Source organism: Calonectris borealis, chromosome 1 (genome assembly GCF_964195595.1).
Source record: "Calonectris borealis chromosome 1, bCalBor7.hap1.2, whole genome shotgun sequence".
NCBI lineage: Eukaryota > Metazoa > Chordata > Aves > Procellariiformes > Procellariidae > Calonectris > Calonectris borealis.
The window spans coordinates 76,974,334-76,997,584 of NC_134312.1; the positions used below are offsets into that span (position 1 = coordinate 76,974,334).

Consider the following 23,251-nt stretch of genomic DNA (forward strand, 5'->3'; position numbering starts at 1 on the left):
TATCAGGGGAACAATTGCAACCTATAATCTTTGAAGTGTGAGAAGTTGTAGAGGATGTCGGCTTCTCCCTCGTTGTCTGTGAATACAAAACGGGGATGTGTCAGGTTGTTGAGGACTTGCTGAATGTCTGTGAAAACCCTAGAAGAAGAAAAAGGCATATGAAGAAAAATGGGAGTTTGGTTTCTGAAACTGATCAACTCCTGCTTGAACAGAAAAAAGTTTTAAGCTTGGCTTCCTACAAGAATTATGCTTTACCAAAACACACTATCTGCAACAATCTCTTCTTAACCCACAAACGTTTTAAACTGAAGTGGGAAGATTAAAAAAAATGGTATTTTGAGACAGAAATCTCAAAGATAGTTTAGCTCCTACAACTTTCACAACAACAGCAATTCAGAAGACAGTGACTAAGTCCCCGACATAGAAGCACTAACATGAATTCATTATTCTACTGAAAAGTCCCTGAGAGAGACCTTGTAAATGCCTTTGCTGCTAAAGAGCCCTAAAAATCAACCTGCTGTCATTCACAAGAAATAAATTCATAGGAAATCTTGTCAGTTTAACTCAGTAGCTTCAGAAGACTATTTTAAGAACTTCACACGAACAGAGACATTTCCAAACAATCAAAACATATGAAAGTATGCACATTATGTATGTGCAGGAAGTACACACAACTTTGAGGTTTAATACAAATCCCCTCCCAGCCCCACTAAAAAAAGCACACCAAAACCAACCCAAATCTGATACACATTACAGAACATAACCAAAAATGAGGAAAGATGTTGCATATCTTAGCTCTCAAATAAAAACAGTGACTTGGCTATCTGACATGCTAAAATAACCAGATAGCAATATGGGTTGTTTTGATGATTTTACAGCTTAAACTGAGGTCACTTAATTCAGAATTCAGCACGACGACTCAAAAAGCAAGACTGACATAGAAAACAGTTCTCATGGTAAGGGAACATTTAAACAGATGCAGCAACCACTATTTTTTTCCATGAGAAACCACTATATTTCTTCCTCCTCTCCAGACCTATTCTTATCAGTTGTGTAACTTTCCTCTCCTCCTCTGCTACTAACCAACTGGAAGATGTATCTCCCTGAGAGAGACTTCTCTGAAATAACGTACTGTAAAAATAGCCCAGTCACATGGGGAAATACGTTCTTTAAAAAGAAAAGTATGTAAGATGTTTTGCATAGCTTCATGTGTGACATACTACAATGGTTATACTATTTAAGCTGGAGCCTAAGACCAAGAGAGTTGACTTCACTGTAGATTAAGAGAGTCAGCCTGGCATCCCTGTTGAAAGAAGTCACCAATCTTTCCCCACCGTTGCAACAGAGCAAAGTTAATATCTTCACATGGGCCCACTAGCATTTCCTTCTGCAATGTGTGGCTTGGCTTCTCCTTTTAAGTATGCACACTAGGGGAAAGTACAATACTAAATTTGATACAGGACCCAGTACAAGTTCCACCAAACCCATTTCATATACAAGCTATCCAAATATCCACTGGTTTGGAGCAACTTTAGTCCTTGCTGAAGGAAAAGGGAATCAAAGTGGTGACCTGAAGATAACAGGCCTTATAATGCTGTAACAAAAAGTCTTGAAGCATCCAACACCCCCACACAAATACACACAAAACACATGCAACACAAGAAATACTAGAATTTAAAGAGGCAATGGTATGAAAAATGCTCCTGTAACAAAGGCCTAAGGCCAAGGCATTTGGCCTTACATAGCATGAAAGGACACCTGGAGAGCCTAGCAGCATGTGATAACTCCAACAAATCTTATTCCACATCATTCCCTAGACATCATCTAATCAGAGGTGTGTGCCCTCTCCCCACCCCGCCTTTTATTCCAGGTTTCCAAGTACATTATTTAGTAATAAACTCCCACTGCTGGCTGGACACCAGCTACTTTTCTCAGCTGAAGAGCAGGGTGTTCTTAACACAAATCGGGGATTCAGCTGAGAGGTGGGTCACCTCCTCTTGCACATCCAAAAATAAATTTCTTCCCAGTGTTAATTCACTTAAATGCTCTACAGAAGCTCTACACCACACAGAAATACAAGTAGTGACCTGCATTCCGTCACTCTGAACAGCAGGCTTAAAGATTCTGGTACTGTCTTCCCCCCTGTTAAGTATGAAAAACAAAGAACCCCCTTCCTAAAAAACTAATACTTCTCTTTCAAAAATTTCTCACTACAACACTGAGATGCCTTTATAGATACACAGAAGATAGTGGTATCTTCTACAATATATAGTTATCAAAGACTATTAGAAAGACCTTTTTTTTTTCCCCAGTAGCTTACAGGCTTACAGCTATACACAAGATTTCACAGAGGTGCTATTCACATTAACAATAAAAAGCCTGCTTTCTTAATCTTGAAGTCTTGCTAAGAAATTCCTGTGCCAGAGCACTCTGGATTATGTATCTTAAGACTTGCTTATAGAACACAAAAATGCAGCACAAAAGAAACAGGGGAGCTCAATCTATCTTCGCTAAGTGCAAGAAGAGCACTGAAATAACCCGATGGAGGTTAAGATCAGAAGGAAAATAAGACCATTCTACTTGTTCCAAGTTTTTAAGTTACTCCATCCATTCTATACGCAATCCTCTTACCATAAGTCTTGGGACAGTCAAAGGCTCTGGAAGGCAGATAATTTAATTTCGAAAATGAAGATTTCATAGAAACGCTATATAAAATTCATGTATTTCACTGCCAACACCTATCACTGAGTTTAGTGGTCAGATTGCCTTAGGTACTTTAGTATATCCAGTATTAATGCATACATTTGAAAAAAGTCAGACCTCTGCACTGAAGAACACAGACTATAGGGACAGGCACCTGACAACTACTGGGCGATTCCTTTGTTGTTATCTAAGGAGCACGTAGGATCTTCTATGGTATTCCCTTGTTTTTTTTAAATAAGTTGGTACACATTCCAATGTCTACTCTGATAATACACATCCACACAGACACATAAAAATACAGACAGACAAGAAATGCATCAAGTCCCATTCTGGGTTTGATAGATGACAGAACCTCTATACTGCAATACTGTGGTATTAGCCAACCTATTCTGGACCTTTCATTCCGATATTAATGACACACTGAACTAATTAAGCCAGCTAACCATACTTCCTGAATGATTTTTTTTCCCTTGTCACACAGAAGTCCTAGTAGGGATGCTATAAAGTCTGGGATTAAAGAAGATATTATTCAATGGAATTCTGCAAATAAGATAAAACATGTTAGACATTACTTAATTTACTCAAAGCATTTAAACTAAGAAGCAGTTATGAGAATCAACTTCCAAAGCACACAGCTGACAAGACCGATCAAAACAAAGAGTTGTCATCTCATAACAGCTCCTTGGGCATCTTTAAAAAAAATGACTGATGTAGATGAAGAGAAACATGAAAGAAAAGATCAAGAGAAAAAGAGATGATCAAGCCCAACACAAACTGGAAGAACTTTTCATATGAATTTTGTCTTTGAAACATTTAGTTCTTTTATCCACCTTTTTTTCAAGCCAGCAATCAGCACAGCTGGATAGAACAATCTCCCTAGGGCAGCAGTTACTATTAATGCTACAAGACCTACCTGAACCTATAATTTTGCTATATCAAACTGCATGTACTTGCTCCCCTGCTTTTCAGGATTCAGGTTAAACATTTATTTCATCTTCCCATTCTGTCTTGGCTCTTCTTGGAAACAAGATGACTAAGAATTTGTCCCAGTTTCTAAACTTTGCAACCTCATGCATTTAATTTCTTCCGAATCCCCTAAAACAGTGGCAATACACAAGGCAGAGCATACACATTAACAGGTTACACACATCTATCCAGCTTCATACGTTCCCATCTGCCTGTCTGTGATGGCAGCCTTAAAACCTTTAAAGCTTTGAAAAAGGCCAAGAGCACTGGAAGACTGCAGCTCCCACTAGGTCATCTGGACTCTGAGATGCTACCCCACTCCTGGAGGAACTCTAGTAGATGAAATTCAGAACACAAGAAGGACCTTCTGGCCTCCTGTGGAGGCCAAGCTGCTCTCCTTTCTCCTCTCCAGACAGGAACTGGATTAAGAAGAGAGGAAAACCCTCAGGAGTATATGGATGGGGTGTTGATGACATTCCTTAGAAGCAGAGCAGGAAGGATTTGGTGTGTATTTCCCCACTCCTTCCTTCCCTGCCTCCCTGATGTGAATGTCATTCACCTGAAATATCAGATGCAAAATAGAGGCAGCAGTGAAAATAAGTCAACACTTCCCAACATCCTCACCGTTTCTTTTCATCTCTATTAGAATGCATCTACCTTTGACTCCCTTATCTGAAATAAAGGCAAGTACACTGTATAAAAAAAACAGTTGTTGCTTATCCTCAGTCTTCTAACCAGAGATTTCAACTGCATAATGAAATCTAGACTACCACTGAGCAAGTTAACAAATGCCTCTCAACATAAAGTGACTTTGATTTTCAGTAGTTCTTCTCAAGTAAAGTTGATCTAGTGAACAGCAAATCCCCTCAACACAAGTGTGAGTATACCTATCCAATACATTCTAGCCTAACCTCATCCCTTAAGCGAAATGTTGCAAGCAAGAACTTGTATCCCAGTGTCAGACTACAAACACCCTGGGGTGCAACTCACAGCAATGCTATGTAACAGTGTGTTTTTCTGGAATAAAACTAGTAATAAGGCAGCCTAACCACGCAGTGCGACTCACAAAAATCCCTTATCTTTGCAAAGTTCTTCCAGCTTTCTTCTGAAATAGTTTCACACCATACACTCCATTTTTGTAGTAAGGCACATATCCAATTTAAAACATCCCCGGTTTTGACACGATTCCTGTTTGGCAATCTCATCTGAAGAAGTGGAATAATCTGTTATATTCACACAGCACAGAGAAGCACATGTACCCTTATGGACGTACATGCTATAATGCAGAAGAGAAGTCTTTAGTCTTTCTTATATACTTTGGTTATATTCCTTAGTGAAAACAGCACTACGTTATGCAACTTTTCTTTCACCTAGAAAGCGGCACTTATTTAGGAAAAAAAAAAACTTGAATTTATTTTTAGAAATTCTGTAAGTGACAATCCATTTACTCTGAAGAATCCAATAAGAACAACTAGTAAGTCAGAATCTTAAGCAAGTGGCTACATATAAACATACTTCAACTTGCCCCTGTTGTTCAAAGCTGGAAAAGGTTGTTCAGCCTCAGCACACTGCAATTATTATACTTAATCTTGATAAGAAAGCATTTTGTTTGCAGATACGTACTTGAAAACTTTGTCTTTGTCATAAACTGGTGGGTTTATCGCTATAGGCAGTTTTTCCTTGTTTTCTGCTAAAATAGCCTAAAAAAACAAAAAACCCACAAAAAGTTAATACTAGGCAGAATAAATGAGCAGCCTTAGGTCAAACTCCACAATATTCAGCAGATATGAACAGCAGCTTAAGACCAAGTTGAATTTTAAAGTGTGCACAATCAGTTTTATAAAAGTAGTAATTGAAAACCAACATAATCTTTAAGGAGAAGCTACTGGTAAAATATTCAGTATGACTCAATTCAAGTGTTTTATTAGCAATAGCCTGTTGAAGTTTTGCCTGTTGAAATTTTCTCAAATTGTAAACCTTATCTCCCTATATGTATTTAAATACATGTATACAAGTGGATTTGTAGTCACAGTGAAAATGACAGTCCATCTGCATGTCTCATTGGTCTGCTGTCTTTGGCGCAAGTAAATTCCACCAAAGCTGCACTTCTGAGAAATATATTATGTTGTGTAATACGCTGCTCAGAGGGAAAAAAAAAATAAATATCAGTACAACAGCAGAGGCAGAAAGGAATCAGAGGTAAGAGGCTATTAGTAAAAAAGGAACAAGAAATATGGCTTCAAGACTAGGGCTTATCAACACTGTCGAAGCACCCTGAGAAATTGCTGTTTCTCCTAAGCACTAACCAAAATATCAAATCACAGATGATCATATGCAGTAAAAGACAAAGTTATTGTATTTCCAAAAAGATGGAAGATTGACCATTTAGCCATGATGGTTTTTTTACAGATAACTAAAAAAAAAAAACAGGAGGCTGGAACCCAATGCTGCTCCTGTAAAAATGAGCAAAAGGCTTTTTGCAGTCTTCAGCAGTAAACATGACCTTGAAAAATCTCACTCCATCTTTTACAAGACCTCTTACTGATAAAAGGAAATACACATTTGGATCATTGCTGAGACCCCACCAAAGGGAGCAGCTCACAGAAACTTTGGGATGGGAGAAGTACATCTTGGGAAACCAAAGCAGCTGCTATTCCGCAACAGCTCCCTGAGTTCCAGCTGCTGCAGGCTGTCCTCATAAGTTGCAGTGGTGAAATGTCTGTCCAGCCATAGACATACCTCTTTACCTTAAGGCTGTTATAAGGAATACAATCATACATAACTGGAAAGCATAAACAAAACCATAATTGTAATCAAAGATCATAGACATCACCTTCTAAAATAGATTAGACAGTACAAATACAAAATAATTCCTGCAGTCACCTAAGAATAGGAAGGGAGCCTGTACTTTTAAGAGGAGAAGACTACAATTCTCAGAACAATACCAGAGGATTCGGTACTGTCTTTTCTGCAACTTGAATGCAGGCAGCTGTTGCAGAACAGCAACTACTCTAGTCCCCACAAGAGATACTTCTTCCATCCCAGATACTTCATTAGAAGCCGCCTTGCCTGACACTGGTTTCTGCAATCATTGCCCAATCATTACCCATAGTACCATTTAAGTTACAGTTCGTGGTCTGTGTTGGAGACCAGAATTAGGTTACAGAACAAAAACCAGGTAAAAGTTAAGCCATAATGTTGCTGTAACAACTCTGTGATTCTTTTAAATAGAACACTGAAGCCTTCACATTTATTTCAAGGAAAATTAGAATAAGTAATTGTTAGCAATAGTAAAAATCAACAACACAGCCCATTTAACAACAAATGATTATTTGCACACAGTAGTAAAGCAGTTGCAGAAATTCTATAGTAATTCTACAGCAGCAAATGATTTTGAAACAGTATGACTTGCATAAACATTTAGAAACATTTTCACACAATTGTATTTCCCTGCAGAACTGCTGGCTCACACGTTAATACCGTAAAAAGATCTCTAAAGTTGTCTGTACTTCTTTGCACATGCAACTCTGCTTATGTGAAAATAGGGGAATTGGAAGTGTCAGCAACATGGTATCTCTTTCTAGCCATGTCACTTCTGGTGTTTAAGGATATGCTATGCCCTAAGCTACTCTTCACTGGTCTGTCACCAGTTAAGATTTTAATCTACAGCTAAACATTCCAGAGTAAAAGAAAACTCTGTTGGTTGGTTCTAGCATCAGTATTTTGCTGTGATCTCTTCTCAATAGCTGAGTGGCAGAGAGACAGTAAAGAAAAAAAAAAGGATGCTTTGAGAACACGTTTTTAAGGTGGGGTGGTAAAGGAGAATACTGTTTGCCCATTTGCCACACACTGTTCTTTAACTTGACCTGATCATCTCCGAAAACAGAATTAAAACACATGCAAAAAATTGCCTTATCTGAGATCCAGACACTTTTGCCAAGAGAACACCTGTAAGACATGAACTATGGGTGCATTGTTGCTCCTCAACTATAAATGCAAAGTATATCTATCCCTTTTCCAAAAATGTAAAATACTAACCAATCAATCTGACTTAGGTTACAAGACAACCTACCTATTTTGAATGTATATCTTTCTTTGGCAGAAACTTCATTTCTGACTAGATATTGTTAATAACAAGCTGGATGCAGCATTTTGTGCCTCTCCTCTATCATAAAAAACATACAGTTGGGGTAGAGTCTAGATTCATCTTCAGAAGCTGCACTTTGAATGTTAGTGGCCAGTACAGAGTCCTCATAGGCATCAGGTTACTTCATTTTTCTTAAAAAAGAACCTCATGCAAGTCTGGTTCATGAAAAGGAGATTCCAAACAACAATAATTTCACGTCCTTAAAATATCACAAACCTTTAGCAGAAAGGAGAGCTCAAAACAAAACAGATGAGTACTTTATAACAGTGCCATCAAACTAAAGACATCTCCGCTCCAATATTTAATGGTTCTAAACCATGACATTAAATGAGTAGCCAGGTTGAAAAATATAATCACTTCTAAAATACTAAAATAAGTCTTTCTGTAATTCAAGACTGACCAAAAGTGCTACAATAATAAATCCAATCTGTAAGCCTATTAAGACAATGTCTCAAATATCTAACTGGAAGGTGGGTACCTCATACGAAGTACCTTGTAGCATGCTTATAAAAAAAGTTATACAATACCACAGTAACATATTAGAAATAATCTGTGTTGCTTCAGTTTTGAAACAGTTAAATATTACGCGTAAGACATTTCTTGTCTCAACATGCTTTCTTTGAAATGATTTGGGTTTTTTTTTAGTTAAGAGCTATACTCTAAATCAATCTTTAAGTCTAAAAAGAAGCAAAATAAGAATTCTTGCAATGTGTTCACACACTACCTCTTCTTAAAAGAGATAAAATATAGGATTTGTTAAAATTATACCTGGTAATGCTCATCCGATGGCTCTGGCGTAAAACAGTTGACATCCAACACTTCATTAGCCACCCATGGTAACAAAACACACTTCCTGATCAAGCGATCTGTTTCCCCATAAGCATAATCACGAGTCACTTCATCTGCAGCAAAACAAAGAGAACCTTCTAGGAACTGCCTTTCATTCTCCACTGAAAATCTTCCTCATGCTACATCACACCAATGACAGCTGAACAGTTAACAATACCACAACTTTTTTATTTAAATGCAAAATTAGAGATAATTAAAGAACTACATTAAAAAGGGTATTATTTAGGATGCAAAAATTAGTCCAAAACCATTTGACTTAGGTCAGTTTAGTCAGACAGCTGGGCACTTATCTCCTCTATGTGATGGGGGTATAAGGTGGCCCCCAACCAAGATTACAGGAGCAAACGGTTGGCCTGGCATTTCCCAACTTCAAGTACTTGACTTTGTGACTCAAAGCTACAAACACAGACTTTTAAGGATTTTTTTTTTTGAACTCTCAGGTGACTGAATCAGTAGTTTCACTAAGTCAGTGATGCAAGATTTAAGTTCTCTGTCAATAAAACGTTAACATTTTTTCACGGATGAAGGCCTCTATCTCACATAAATTATGGTGCTAGAAATATCAGGCAGAGAACTTTTAAATTCAATAGCACTGCAAATATGCAGTCATTTTGGTCTCGAAATATTCGTTCTGCTATGAAGTGCTCAGTGATTTGTAAGAATATGGCACATCTTCTGCTGCAGGCATTAAAAAAAAAAATACAGACATATGCTTACCACCAGTTTCAAGGTCTCTCAAAGGCCACAGAACAGTGTAAGCAATTTGTTGAGGCATATAAAACAGAGGTGCCGTTGCAAAGCTAGGCTGATCTGAATGCTGAATGCGTGATCCAAATTCATCCATAATGTACCAGACAGGAACCTTCTCCTCGGCAGTCTGTACGATTAAAGAGAGAGTGAGACATCCTGCTAGAAAAGCAGCACAAGACAGAAGGCACCGGCAGCACCCCCTACACCATTTCTGTTTCCTACTCTAGCCAGGATTGTGAGCAGATTCAAAGTACAGAGTAACACTCCCATCCCTGCAACTCTGAAGCTAAGCCAGCCTAGCATCCAGCCACTGCTGGGAACAGCCTGTTCCCACCTCAACTGCACAGTCCCATCCTCTTTCTTATGCTAGTACCATTGCTTACCCAACCTGCTTCCCCTCTACCAAACTAGCCAGTTCAGGGAGCTAAACCAGCAGAAGGCTGTTTGGGTTTTTTGGTAAGATTAGTTTTCCTGCAGTTTCTATCAGAACCAGTTTACTACAAGGACAAGTTGGAAGTTTACAGCTTAAGAATGAGAGCAGAACTGCCCCCTGCAACAACAGCTGGCTGTAAGAGTGTTGAGGCTGCATCATCAAACCATCCCTTCCTGCAATACTTGTCATGATAAAATCCTGAATGAATGAACAAACTTTAAATTGCTTGGTAGCGCTACTGTCACCCTTTTACAGATGCGGAAATGGAGGCAGAGAGATTAGACTTAAGATATTCAAGCAGCAGTGCCAGAAAGGGGAATAGAAGACAAATTCAGCTACAAGTTGAATTAATTGACTTCCAGGAAAGCACTGTTCAAGTGGTAACACAGATAATTCCACCCAACTCACAAGCCATTCATGACAAGATGATGGGAAACAAAGACATAGGGTAGAAAGATGGAGAGAGACTGTTCAGACCTCCCTTTTATTTAAAGAAAAAAAAAAAACAAGAAAAAAGAAAGCAGTCACAATTAATCCCTTTCTCAGGGATTTTTCAGGCCTGACACTACCGTGAGCTAAGCCGATACCTTAATTGATAAAGGTGTCCACTCTAGGGAACAACCTCAAGCTCCTCAGTTAAAAGATGCAGGTTGGTCATGCTCACACTTCTTAGGGTTAGCCCTGCCCATTCTGCCTAGGGCTTGGCACGAAGAACTTGCTTTTCTCCTATTTAATCCAAAATACTCACAATAGCCTAGGAGCTATACTGCAGCCCCTACAAAAGAGTTTTTAACTGAACCCTGAGGGTTGTTTTCCCTCAGAAATGGCATGTATGCACTTGAGGGTGTTTGAAGGCTCAAGACCTGCTGGTACAGTGCTGAAGGACTATGTAGGGCAGAGGGACCAAACCTGGTGTGGTCTTATCCACACCACCTAAAAGTAGCAGCCCTTGGAGTAAGCTATGCCCAGAAACATCTTGAAGCTAGCTGGTTCCCACCTGAGGGTGAGCTAACATTTACACAGCACAGACAATCAGTTGCCAAATACAAACCAGGAAGTTAAGTTACTTGACAGCGTAGATATATCCCTGGTACGTAAAGCACTCTACACAGGTGAGAAAAACTGTGAGCATAGCTGAGAGACACACCTTTATGTGAGACAGTTGATTCAAGACAGATTCTTTCCCTCGCTATGAAAAAGTTTGAGTAGAGAAAACCCACATAACATACAAGCAGATCTTCCCTTTCTAGCCCCCTTCTTTTGCAGGAGGCTCTTCCCCTCTCTATAAAAACCCCCTCCAAAGTTCTCATCAGAAAGCTGGTAAGAAACCACTGTCCATTTTAGCCCTACATAGCATTTGCTCTCCTTCCAAGTAGAAGTTTATTCTGAAATGCCTGTAAAGGACCTTTTTTGTATTGGAAATATATCTTAACATGTTAACAGCCACGTATTAGAATGTCTTCACTCAGGGTTGCTCAGAACTTTTTAGCATCCTAATTAGGCTTTACAGACTTACCCCTTGAGAAATCTGGTAGGTCTGATTGTATTTCCACATTTCCTGCAACACTTGCTCAACACTGCCCTCATCTGGGATTTCTCCGTGAAAGTCGATTCCCATGAGATTTGTCATTCTGTGCAGTAAACCAGGTACGTGAAGCAGCTGCTGGCGGGCATGTTCAACACGGTACGTCCAGGCGTGGTCGATGAGGAAAATGCTTAAAGAGAATTTTTGTAACATTACCACGGTATATTTTAACACATATATAGCCAAACATTCTGTGAATAAGAGCTACATTTCCTTGTAGACGGTTTGATAACTAAGTCTTCTCTTGCTCCCAAAGTCACTCCCAGAGTACACATTGTGACATTACAGGTTAGGAACAACCTCCCAGCAGTAACTTACACTCTGTTTTTGTTCTAGAAAGCTTATTGTGCATTAGTTAGTATTTCCATGAAAATGAGGAGCAAACACAGAACCAGGCACTCAGTCTGTAAGCCCAGTTCCCTTAAAGGCCGGGAACACAAGAGTTTCTTCCCTTTTGATCATTATTAATTCCACCGCATCAACCTGATATTCTTGCCTGAAGAAGGAAAACAATACATTAACAAAAGTATTCGAGGATCTTGTTAGCCATAAGCTCTGTGACATCTACCGTCATCTGTAAAACTAGGTGGAGAGATCTGATCATCAAAAGCCTGTATTGTTTGCTATTAAAAAAAAAAAAAAGATTAAGTTTTAAGTTTTTTCAATTGTTTCTCTTTGGGTTTTTTTGGGGTATTTCGCTCCCCCCTCAGGTCTTTTCAGAAAAAAATGCATTGTTTTAAAAGAATTACCAATCTAATCCAAAACAAAATCATACACAACTGGCACAGCTTCCTTTGACAAGTTTAACCCTTGTTTAGGCTGCATGATTTTTACAAAAAAACACATAGTCATTCAAACAGAAGGGTTCTCCACATTTTGGTTATATCCTCTTACTGAACCAAGTCAGAGAAGCAGCTGAATTCTACTTGCTAAAAAAAAAAAAACCAACAAAGCAAACAAACAAAAAAACCCAACCCCTGCCCCCAAACAAAACCACCCCACCACCGATATTTCAGAAAGTTAAAAACATGTCAGCTGTCACGTACACTAAGTATCCTTGAACAATTATTGTATCTCGGATTCCACATACAGAAGAAACCTAATTTAATTTTAAAATTAAAGACTCCAGAGAATGCTAAGTTCAAGCTCTTTGGAAATCTGTTAGCAAACAGGTGTGCTGGTATTCTGCTCCTACATTCCCACACATCTGAATGCCACAAAGAAGCCCAAGATTATCACGGGGGCTGTTTTGAACTTTGTAATTTAAGTGTGTTCTCAGATTTAGAAAGGCAATGATTTAGGTTAAAGCAGGCATATAAAGGCAGACAGACCTATGCTCTATGTTGTTTTTATTCATCAAGGCTAAATTTATATTTTTAGACTTTGTATGTTTACCTAAGACATAAAAAGAATGAAAGTTCTGGCAAAAGAAGTTTTATAGAACTGACCGGAATTGTGTTTAGATCTCCAGCAGAGTTGACTTCATCTCACTGCCATTTATTAATATATGACAAATAGCCTGTTCTATGTTTGAAATCAATAAGAACTCAAAAAGCTGTGTTGTAACATTAAGTTGTTTCTTATGCAACTTTTTTCTAGTTTTATAGCTGCATACTAGTCTCATATTCATGACAGATAGCTGATTCTGAAGAAAGCCAACAGTAACTTCATGTATTCAATGATATATGCACACATAGCATGCAATCACACTCTCAAATTATATTTTAGCCAACTGGAAGAAATTTAACAGTCCTTGGATCATTACTTTGAAGCTGCTTAGTACCTCCTTAGCCGGAGATTTGTGAAGGTCACAATTATTTCTTCTTTTTTTTTTTTCCAAGGGCACACAGTCTTACAGATACAAAGTTTTTGTCTTCTTTCTGCAGAATTCATTTCAAGATTGCCTTTTCCCTATTTTCTCCCTCAGTTTTCTAAAACAGATTTCTAAGCATCTTCCTGTATGACTTAAAAAAGAACAACGTTAAGATACTTGCACTCCTAGTACCCCTTGCAAGATGTGCCTCATAGCATGCACCTTTCCTCAAACAGGCAGCTATGTCTTATAGTAAGAAAAGAGGATTTCTGAATAGGATCAAACAAGTTTTAAAGCAAACTGTTCATATCATTTTAGGGTTTAGGACTACTCAAAGCCTGAACATTAGTTCTGAAATAACTACCCACCTATTGGGATTGGAGGCTTGAAGCCCACTCTCATTTGTTACGATAACTTTGAAACAAGGTTCATTTCCAGGATTTGGTTTCTTTTTTAATTCTTCTTCCATTTCTTCATCACCTTCTTCCTCTTCATCCACCTCTTCTACTTGCATTATACCAAAGTAGTCACCAGCATCAAATACCTGAGATTGAAAGTGCACAAAATATCAAGCAGTTGGTTGAGGCAGTACCCTGATATGCATAATGCAACGCTGAAAGGCACTTGTAGACAATTTTGGCCTGCAATCCGATAAAAATTGGCATTTTTAACTTAACAGATAAATGAACAACAGTATTTACTCTTTCACATTTTAATAGAGCTGTTTGTTCGGGAAGTTTCTTTAGTCAATACTGGCAGGAAGCTTTGTTGGTTTCTTTGGTACCAATAGGTCTACTGATAATCATGTAATAGTTTAACTTCTCACAAAAAATTCTAGAAGCTGAAAACAGAATGTCTTTGCTCAACTTCGCTAAAATCAACAATTGAAGACCTGCAAAACCAGGTATTACCCAGGCGTCATAGCCATACTAAAGTACATTAAGGCCCTTGAAGAAGAGCATTTACCACTCACATCCTGAAACAGTTAAGAAATCTTAGCATGTTTCCCCCCCTCTTCTTTCCTTACACAAGGAACTGCTGGTGCTCACTCACCTCTGGATGAGTTAGGAGATTCCTTACACTGCTACAAGTTAAGATCTATACACTTACCTCTACTGATATGCTGAAAGGAATTTGTTTGCATTCTTGCCTACTCCAGACATAACATCTTGATCTAGAACCTACATAAATTAAATAGGCCACTACACAAGTTTCCTTTCTGCCAAAATTTTGCCAAATGGTGGGCTTGCATATCTTTTGCAGAACCACAACTCTGCTGACAACTTTCACGATTTCAAAGTGAACATGTGCTTTTAAAAATTAAAAATGCGTAGCATCAGAAGACTTTTCAAATCCTTTCAGAGGGAGTTATTTTGTTAATGAACAACGAACCATGCAGAAGCAGACAAATAATTTGTCTCAATCTAATCTCATTAGAAAGTTGCAGGGAGGGAGAAAGACCTAGAAGTGTGACCTCTAGAGTTACTGGTTTAACATGTCAAGGTACACCTAGCCTCTGACACCACATTATTAGAAGTCATGACTTCTAGACATTAACAACTTATTAGGTGTAAAATTCCAGAGGCAGTGACAAGCTTTTATTTGTTCAAGTGAGCATTCCTTCAGGATAATTATTTCTGCTAAGCCCCAACAAGGAGGCTAAGAAATCAACTCCACACCTGTAAAGCGAGGCCACCTAGACAAAGCAGATAGCTGCCCAAAGACAGCTAGCAAGGGAGGAAGGCGGTGGGGAAACAACACCTACTTCAGATCTTAAGCCACAGCATGATATCATAGACCAGATCCAAGTGGAGAAATACCTGAAATGCCCTTCTGAGGATCAGGGGATGGCATTTTCCTCTGGGCTGGGGGGAAGAAAAAGAAGATGCCAACAATGTGTTGGCTAACTCCACGTATACATTTTTCTTAAGGTAAAGAAAATTAGTTTGCCAACAACCTCACTGGAGATTAAAAATACACCTATTTTTTAAAAAATCAGAAACTGACTTAATATCAACTGCTTCAGCAGGCATCAAAATAGCTAGCAATTCTAATTTATTCCTAGTTTTCCAGTTTTGCTAGAAGAGGACAACATTAATCAACAGTAAGCAATATCATGACCTCTTGCTGTTACATTAGTAGCCACCAATGTTTCTTTAAGTATCTGCTCAGTAGCATGTACAATTCGTAGTCATTCTAAGCTGAGGTAGCCACACGCAGGTCCCAGCAAAAGGAAGAGTCCTTCCTTGTGCGTCCATCAATGGTGCTCACAATTTATTTTCGTCAGGTTAGCTCCCAGCTGGATTAGCTCCCTGATCTGGCTCACCGCACCATGACAGGCAGCAAAAAAGTGCACCAGGGTACACACATTCCACTCCTCCTTGAAGTGACGCTTCACTGCTCCTGCTGCTGGATCAAGAGCTGTCCTCATCAAGATAATTAGCTAGCAGAAGAAACAGCAGCTAAGTGACCGGCAGTCACATTAGAAAATTAAAAAAAACCTGGAAGTGTGATTCACTGGAGTCCACTTGACACCTGCTATCATATGGCACTATGTATGCTTTCTACACTTGACATTTTGTCTTAAGGAGTTTGTAAGAGCAGGGTTATGAGGTGAGCCAGCTGCTGACTCAGAGATTAGCCTTCACTCGCCACAGGCTCCACCCATTCACCAAACACCCATGATGAATGTTAATATCAAGTCCTTCTACAACCAAGGGACACTGTTGGCTTTACATTTTATTAAGTATCAACTCAAGACTTAAAAATGAAGGGACTCCAAATCCTCTAAGCCAAAGTTTTGACCTCTCCCTCCAACGGAGCATCAGTTGCATGACATCGTAGCAGTTGCAGTTAGCAAAAACCCTCCACTTTTAATACCTTTTCAGCAGAATTATGCTAAAAAAATTTTCTCCTTGAGAATTTATAACCTTGAAAAAGTGAATTAGGTGTATTCCTCATCTGAAGCAATTTACACTTCTCGGAGCAGCAGCTCAAGACCACCTTAATCAGCAGCTTTTTGTGAGGTTTTTGTTGTTTTTTTAAAATTCATAATTGATGATGCAAACACTTCAGTAGTGAACTGACCAATCTGGCACAAGTGCCTGGTTGGCAGTGTGGACACACAGCCTGTTGAGCGGGTGGACGACACTGCTGCTCCTCCTCTCTTCTTCCCTGCCTTTGAGAGAGTCTGTCACACTGTGAACCTACTAACACAGCAGCTCCATTACAGGAATCTTAAGCTACTTAAGCAAAAAACAGCTGGATAAGATCACGCCACCAATTTGAGAAGTATAACCTTTTGCTTGAAGCAGAATAGGGAGAACTCGCATGAAGTACTCCGCCAGAGTAAGTAGTAATCTCTAGAAGACAGGAAAAGGGTAGCAACACATTTCAGTGGCACAACTATTTGCAAGCAAAACATGCTTGGGCAAAATCACTCCTTCTTCATAATCAGGTGCAGTTCCAACCTAACAAACCTAATGAACCAGAGAATGTGATAACAAAGCAGGCACATGTCATGACAATTACCATGCACAGGCATCTTCAGCAAATTCCTTTTAGGCACAACACAAACTGCTTTGAAGGCCACAGGTAGCCTCTGAGCAACAGCCTGCCCTCCCCTGCTCTGGAAAATAAAGTGTAGTAGTATTGATCATGCTGCATTCTTCCTAGTAATTAATTAAAAGCCTCCATTTCTAACTGGGATGAAACTCTAAGCAGTCCTTTGCCAGCAACATCACAGGGCCACAGAAATCTTGCTGCAATACACAGAAGCCTGCCACATAACTTAGCATATGGCTGGAATAGAAAAAAAAGATTATGAATAAAATTAGATGCAGGCACTGTATTTCCCAGGCTTATAACCAGATTATAGACAGTTTCTGCAGTAACATAAATAGAATTTTACGGTTTATAGTAAATTATTACACATGCATGTGTTTTGTCTTTCAAGTTTCTGCCAGAAATGTGGAGAAGTTTGCTTCCCAACAGACATTGAATGCTAATTGCAAAATAAATAAATAAAAGCAGGTTTCTTGATCTAGCAGATATACCATGTTTTGAACAAGCAATCCACTTCAATTCATGGTTACATAATGCTCTCAGAAGGAAACCTGCTGCAGCAGATCTCAAGGTAAATGAAAAAAAAAAAAAACCAAACCCCTCCACTTTTCTCGCAGGCTTTAACGTACACATAGGAGGGAGGGTGCATTCATTCTGTATGTTGAAGCACGTGTGTGTGTTGGAAAACAGCTGCCTGGGCTGGGTTCTAGAGGTACTGATGTAAGAGAGATTTTTATCTGTATTATGGATGCAAATTTTCCAAGTTCAATGCTAGAAAGTTTCAATCTTTGCAACAGGTTAGGACAAATGAAAAATTCCTCCCACCTTCACACATGAAACAAGGAAACTCATCCTATGCTTCATGTTACACTGATTTTTTCCCCCCAGTTATTCTTTATTACCTAGACTCCCAAAACATTTTCAATCTTTCCCTTCACCTCCTTTGCTTTTTTTATTGCTGCTCCTCCACCCACTCCACATGATCCAGTTCTAAGTAAGGTACTGTAGCTCCATCTCTACCTCCTCAAGAGCTCATCCCAGTCCATGGTGCTCCTCACAATAATTTTCCCTGGACATTTCAGTCTTCACCATATCCTTTTCCCTGCTTCTGGATAAAACCCAGAAGCTGCAATAGCAGAGACAAGCACCATCAGCAGCCTAATTTATCTTCCTAAGCACACCGAAATCATTAAATCTCTCTCTCCACACGCACTGGAACATCAGTACAAAAGAACAGGCTCAGACACCACTGCAAGCAAAATGAAACAGAAGGAGCAGCCTGCCACCTTAGGGCATATGCTTTCTTCATCCTGCCTTTCTCCACCCCAGCCTCTGTAAAAGCATCAGGTCTATGGGTCTCCTCACTCTATCCTCTTACCTTCTAAATTTCACCCCCCGCAACAAAGTTGGTAACATGCAAGGATTTCAGCTACAGGACAGAAGTCTTAAGCCTGCGTTAGGTCACAGCACAATTCCAAAGTTTGCCAGCTACCTCCAGCTTCGTAATACTGGCATAAGGCAATGCAACATCTTGCAAATTCGGGTTTCCTTACCAGCTTTATACTGCCTTCTATTTCATCCTGTTTCAGTACATCCCTTCTCATACCTTCCTATTTAAGCAGAGCAGTAGATATTCCCTGCTCCAAGTCACTTGCACGTATGCTTGTTGAGAGAGGTATAATACAACAGGAAGTTTGTGACTGGGCATATGCTTGAGTTAATGTAGTTTTATTTTCTTTGTAAGACACATGTATTCTGTTATTAGCAGTACCAGACACGGAACAGTTAGAAAGCAGCAGGAACATATTCAGACCCTTCCTGACTGTATGTGCTATAAACACTCAGATTATATCATAACTTGCTATGCTTCCCTCCTGTTCCAAATTTAAAGCTGAGAGGGGGAAAAGAAGCGTGCAAGTAATTAGAAATTAGTTTACTTGTCCATGCGTGTTAAACTACAGTCCCCTCTCCTTCCCCACTGTCCTGTACTTCCTGCTGAAACTTCTCCTCTCATCTCACTTGTTTCTCCACTGCTCATCATGCCCTCCTGCACCCCACCGTTAGTTCCCTTTTCTCCCCATACCTTGAGATTCCGATCAGATCTCTTTCTCTCCCCAGGACTTTAAGTTCACCTCATTCTTACTTCCTTCTCCAGGCAGACTCCTCCAGACTCCCTGGAGCACTCTCAAGTCTCCAGACAATTAGTTTCGGGTTGTGTCTTTTTCCTGCCTCAGTTCCTTGTTCCTTTACTCCATAAATCCAAGACAGCTTTCCTCACCACTGAGGCTAGCTGTGTACGTGCAAAATGAAAAAAATTTCTAAACTCAACTTGTGTCTTTACAAGCTCTTTGTCCAAAATGAATCCTTTTCTCGACTTTGTTTCTCTTCTCTTTCTCATCACAAAGCTCCAGGGAGCAAGCAGATGGTTGCTAAAAACACAGGCAAAAAGGGATTCTCCACCCTGGAGCGTGCCTGTGCCCCCACACTCCCTTTAGTTCAAGGCCAAGACCAGAGACTCCTGGTGTCAGCTTCAGCTGAAACATACCCAGCCCTTGCAAAGGGATGGCCTGTATGCTGCCTGGGAAGGGCTACAACAGGGGAACTCAAAAAGGCTCACAAAGAGCAACGTCCCCAAATTTATGTCATTGCATCTATGAGTGGCAATTTTACAAAGGCTTACAAATTGCCCAAAATTTGGCCTGATAAAAAGTCACACAGCACCACCGCTCTGAGATGCTCTACAAAGCAGTCCTTGCATTGCTATTGTTTTAACCATTGCCAGAATGTTCTTCTACCATCATCCCCGTTCTCTGCAAGAGCTGAACAGCTTTTACTCAGATCAAGAATGAATGAACAAACCAAGCGATCAAAACCACTCCAGAAAACAGCCTGAGACAGGCAACTCACACGCATGCAAGACAAGCTGACTGGGTTAGCTCTGTACAGTTATAAATGATTGAGAATAGGGTAGACCAGTGTGGAAGTGAAGAGAGCCAGGGAAAAAAAAAAGATCAGCTAAAAGCCAACCCAAACCATAATACATTAACATATGACAATGTCCCGACTTTACTACTACACTGTTGCTTTTCTATATTCCTCTTTGGCGAAAACGTCTGAAGGCTTTAAGACATATTCATCACCTCTCTCCAATATTGGATCTCCAGTTACCAGGATCCCCAAATGCTTTCAAGCTTTACGCTGACAACAGCAAGACGAAATCAGATATGCACAATACACCTGATCTCTTTTACACTTCCAAGCTGCAGCTGTGGTAACACAACCGGCACGAAGCTTCTCCCACCCTCCCCTGCAGGGCAATCTCTTGGCTCTCTTCTTCACCCCGGCTGGGAAAGGGGGACCCGCTCCCCACCACGGCACGCGTGAGGAGAGCCTGCCCCCCACGCTCCCCGCACCATGGCGGGAGTGGGGCGGTTGCTTCGTGCCCAGCTAAGGAAGGGAGGAGAGGGAACCCCACGCCTCGCCGTTGCGTCCTCACTGAGGTAAGCCCCTTCGGCGGGAAACACCGCGCGGGGCCGGGGGCGGGGGACACCGGGGGGCTTCCCTCAGCGCCGTTGCCCCCGGCAACGGCCCGCGGCCACCTACCTCGCCACGCAGCTTGCGGCACAGGCTCTCCCAGTAGCGCGCCGGGACCCTCGACGCGCGGAGCGCGGCTCCGTGCAGGGCCACGAAGGCCGGCAGATCCTCCTCACCATCTTCCGACATGGCCGGGCACCACCGCTACCCACTCCCGCTGCCCGCCCCGGCGCAGAGCGGAGCATGCCGGGCGGGGGCGGTGCCTGGGGGGGCGTGGCGTGGCCAGGGGCGGGGCTTCGCCGCGCTGAGGGGCGGTTGCGGCCGTTGGGGGCAGCCGTTGGGCGGTGGCTCGCCTCGGGGGCGGCGCGGGCGGTTTCCAGTCACCCCTGAGGAAAAGGGGCCTGAGGGGGCTTTAGTGTGCTGGGCAGGTGTGTGTTCTGCTTGTGCTTTGTTCTTCTCCTGCCCTTAAGCTTTAATAAAACCGCAGAATTCGTGGCGCGGTGCTGGCCACAAGATTTTATGAGTTTCCCAGTGTTTCGCGATGAAGGGGCTTTTTGGGTTGGCCCCCGCCATAGCCTCTGAAGCGGGTTACAGGTGGGGTGCAAGGTGTGCGAGGGGCTAACTACTGGCCACAGCTATGGGAAATGGTCTCTTTGAGTTGTGTGCACAGAGGAAAAACTGGCACCGTGTACGGTGCTAATCATTTTTTAAATTAAAGCGCTTTTTTTTAAAACTGTGACAAGTGAATTTTAACACTAGGCCTCTCTTCAATATCCGTCAGTGTAAGAGGGAGGTGCTTCCTCTTCGCAAGCATCTGTAGGAGGGAGGTGGCTTCCCAGTATTTTTCTTGCGTTGCTTAGAAGACGTTTCTAAGGAAATCCATTCCTCAGATTTTGTAGGGAATAGCCTGAACCAGATCAAACTGTGACTCCCTAAACACTACTGGTAGCTTTGGACTCAACTCAGGTATTGTTACAAAGCTGCAAGAGCAAAGCAAGGCGTCTTACATGGGTGGCTGCTCGGAGCGCAGGCTGGGGTTTTGCTGTGCCTGCTGTTGTGGCAACCAAGAGCTGCTGCTTCCGGGAGCGCCCGTGTTGCTCCCTCTGCGGATTGTCTGCTCCAGGGACCGTGGAAACTGCTTTTCCTGCCAGCCTATCCTCAAATCAAGCCAGGGTCTGACTTCAACGCTGCTTCTGCTGGCAGCATGGCACTGTGCTGGCAGGAGTGTCCTACAGCCCTGGAAGTAAAAGGCAGGTTCTAGAAATAGGAATTTAGGGTCAGTAGCTGGTCAAGAAAGCCTCAAATTAATGGAGTGCAGTCAGTGGAGAATGTGCATGAATGCCATGTTGAAAAAATACCTCTTTGCTCACTGCCCTGCCTTGTGTTGCTGGACTGGTGTCCCATGTAACTACCCAGAGCAGCAATCCCTCTCTCCACGTAATCACAGAGTTATCCGGTGGAGGGTCTGTAAAGTGCAGTGCTGCAATAGCTTGGCACAGAGAGAGTAGAAAGAGGTTAAAACCAATGCCTACATGCTGTAACTATACATCACTGTTCTGCAGTTGAGGATCTAGCACAATCCTCAGGTTGGCTATCTGAATAGTAAATGCAGGCAAATCTTCCTCTTTGCCTGAGACTGTGTCTGCCTCACACGTGCTGTGCTCCCACACTTCCCCAGCATAAAGGCTTTACTAGGATGTTGCTAAGGAGACCTACCTGATTAAACAGCAGAAGATCAAAAAATAGTTGTATTTCCAGTGTTCCTTGACTGGGTTCCCACCATGCTACTCTGAGTTTGAGGACGTTTTTGCTAATATTGTGGTTTGGAAAAAGAAGGTGGCTGTGATCTTGCACTTGTATCCTAAAACGTGCCACCCTTCCCTCATTTCTGTCTTTGCCATAGACTCAATACCTTATGGCATAATATATATGCACACAACTTGATACAGTTCTACAGAGTCTATATCGAGTATATCAAGTTACACGACTTACTTTTTTGCATAGATTTTGCTCACTACACCAAATGTTGTCTCAAGTTGTGTACTATGCTAATTTGAACAAACGGTTGTTTACTTCTTTTTTGCCAGATGACTTTATAAAAATAAGAAAGTTCCCAGAAAATATAATAAGTTTATAGGTAAGTCAAACTTTTTAATTACCCAAAAAAAGTTGATCTTTTTTTTCCCTAGACAGATTGAGTAAGAAAAGTGGGATGGATTTTCATTTCTTTGTTCAGTAGAGCCACACTGATCAGGCCCTGTCCAGAGGCAAGGGGAACGTGATCCTGTTCCGACATGAGATTTACATAATTTCTGTTCTGGCAGGTGTGTTCTCAGCACTTGTTTACACTTCCACCTCAGTTTGGGTAGGAGTCCTGGCCGCTGGCCAGCTGTCTGTGCTTCCAGGCTGTTTGGGTGAGTTTGCAGGTCTGGGGACAGGCTACACGGCTGCTGATAAACTCCAAGCAGTAATAAAAGACAGCCAGAATCACTGGAGTTAAGAGTAGATAAGACCCTGAGAGACGGAAGCAACTAAGTGGGCTATTCCTTGATTTTGTCCAACAGTTACCTCATGCGGTCTTACTCAACTGCTGTCCTTGGCAGCCTACCCCACTTTTTTGCTGGTTTTCCACAACAGAAGTAATTCCTGGAGCAGGGAGCGGAGTCCTGCACTCACCGCTCTCCCGTCATGGCTTCAGCCACCAGGCTGCACGGTGAGGCTTTCGGGAACGGTCATTCCTACTCCGTGGCATAGATCACCTGTGATGCCAGAGCCGTAGATGCCACTGTCAGCCTCTCATTATGAAAGCAGGTATTTGTGGATAATCTTTGTAAAGAAAAAGTTACCACAGTATATTATTCTGATTGTTTTCTTAGGAAGACTGACTAATTTACAGTGTCTGAACAA

The 23,251-nt window shown here is 41.2% G+C and overlaps 1 protein-coding gene across 3 annotated transcripts in view; it reads right to left on the minus strand.

Annotated features, from left to right (window-relative positions):
• TTLL12 (tubulin tyrosine ligase like 12) overlaps positions 1-20,588 on the minus strand; it is a 31,609-nt gene extending 11,021 nt beyond the window's left edge. For 2 of the 3 annotated variants that reach the window (XM_075161733.1, XM_075161753.1), the window contains exons 1-8: positions 20,414-20,588; positions 15,067-15,111; positions 13,615-13,790; positions 11,365-11,563; positions 9,383-9,542; positions 8,585-8,718; positions 5,293-5,369; positions 22-138 (exon numbers count right to left, since the gene is read on the minus strand). In XM_075161733.1, the coding sequence (XP_075017834.1) occupies positions 22-138; positions 5,293-5,369; positions 8,585-8,718; positions 9,383-9,542; positions 11,365-11,563; positions 13,615-13,790; positions 15,067-15,111; positions 20,414-20,533 (1,028 nt within the window). In that variant the 5' untranslated portion in view covers positions 20,534-20,588. The remainder of the gene's footprint in view (positions 1-21; positions 139-5,292; positions 5,370-8,584; positions 8,719-9,382; positions 9,543-11,364; positions 11,564-13,614; positions 13,791-15,066; positions 15,112-20,413) is intronic. The other variant, XM_075161742.1, reaches the window with a different exon arrangement.
• Between the last annotated feature and the right edge of the window lie 2,663 nt (positions 20,589-23,251).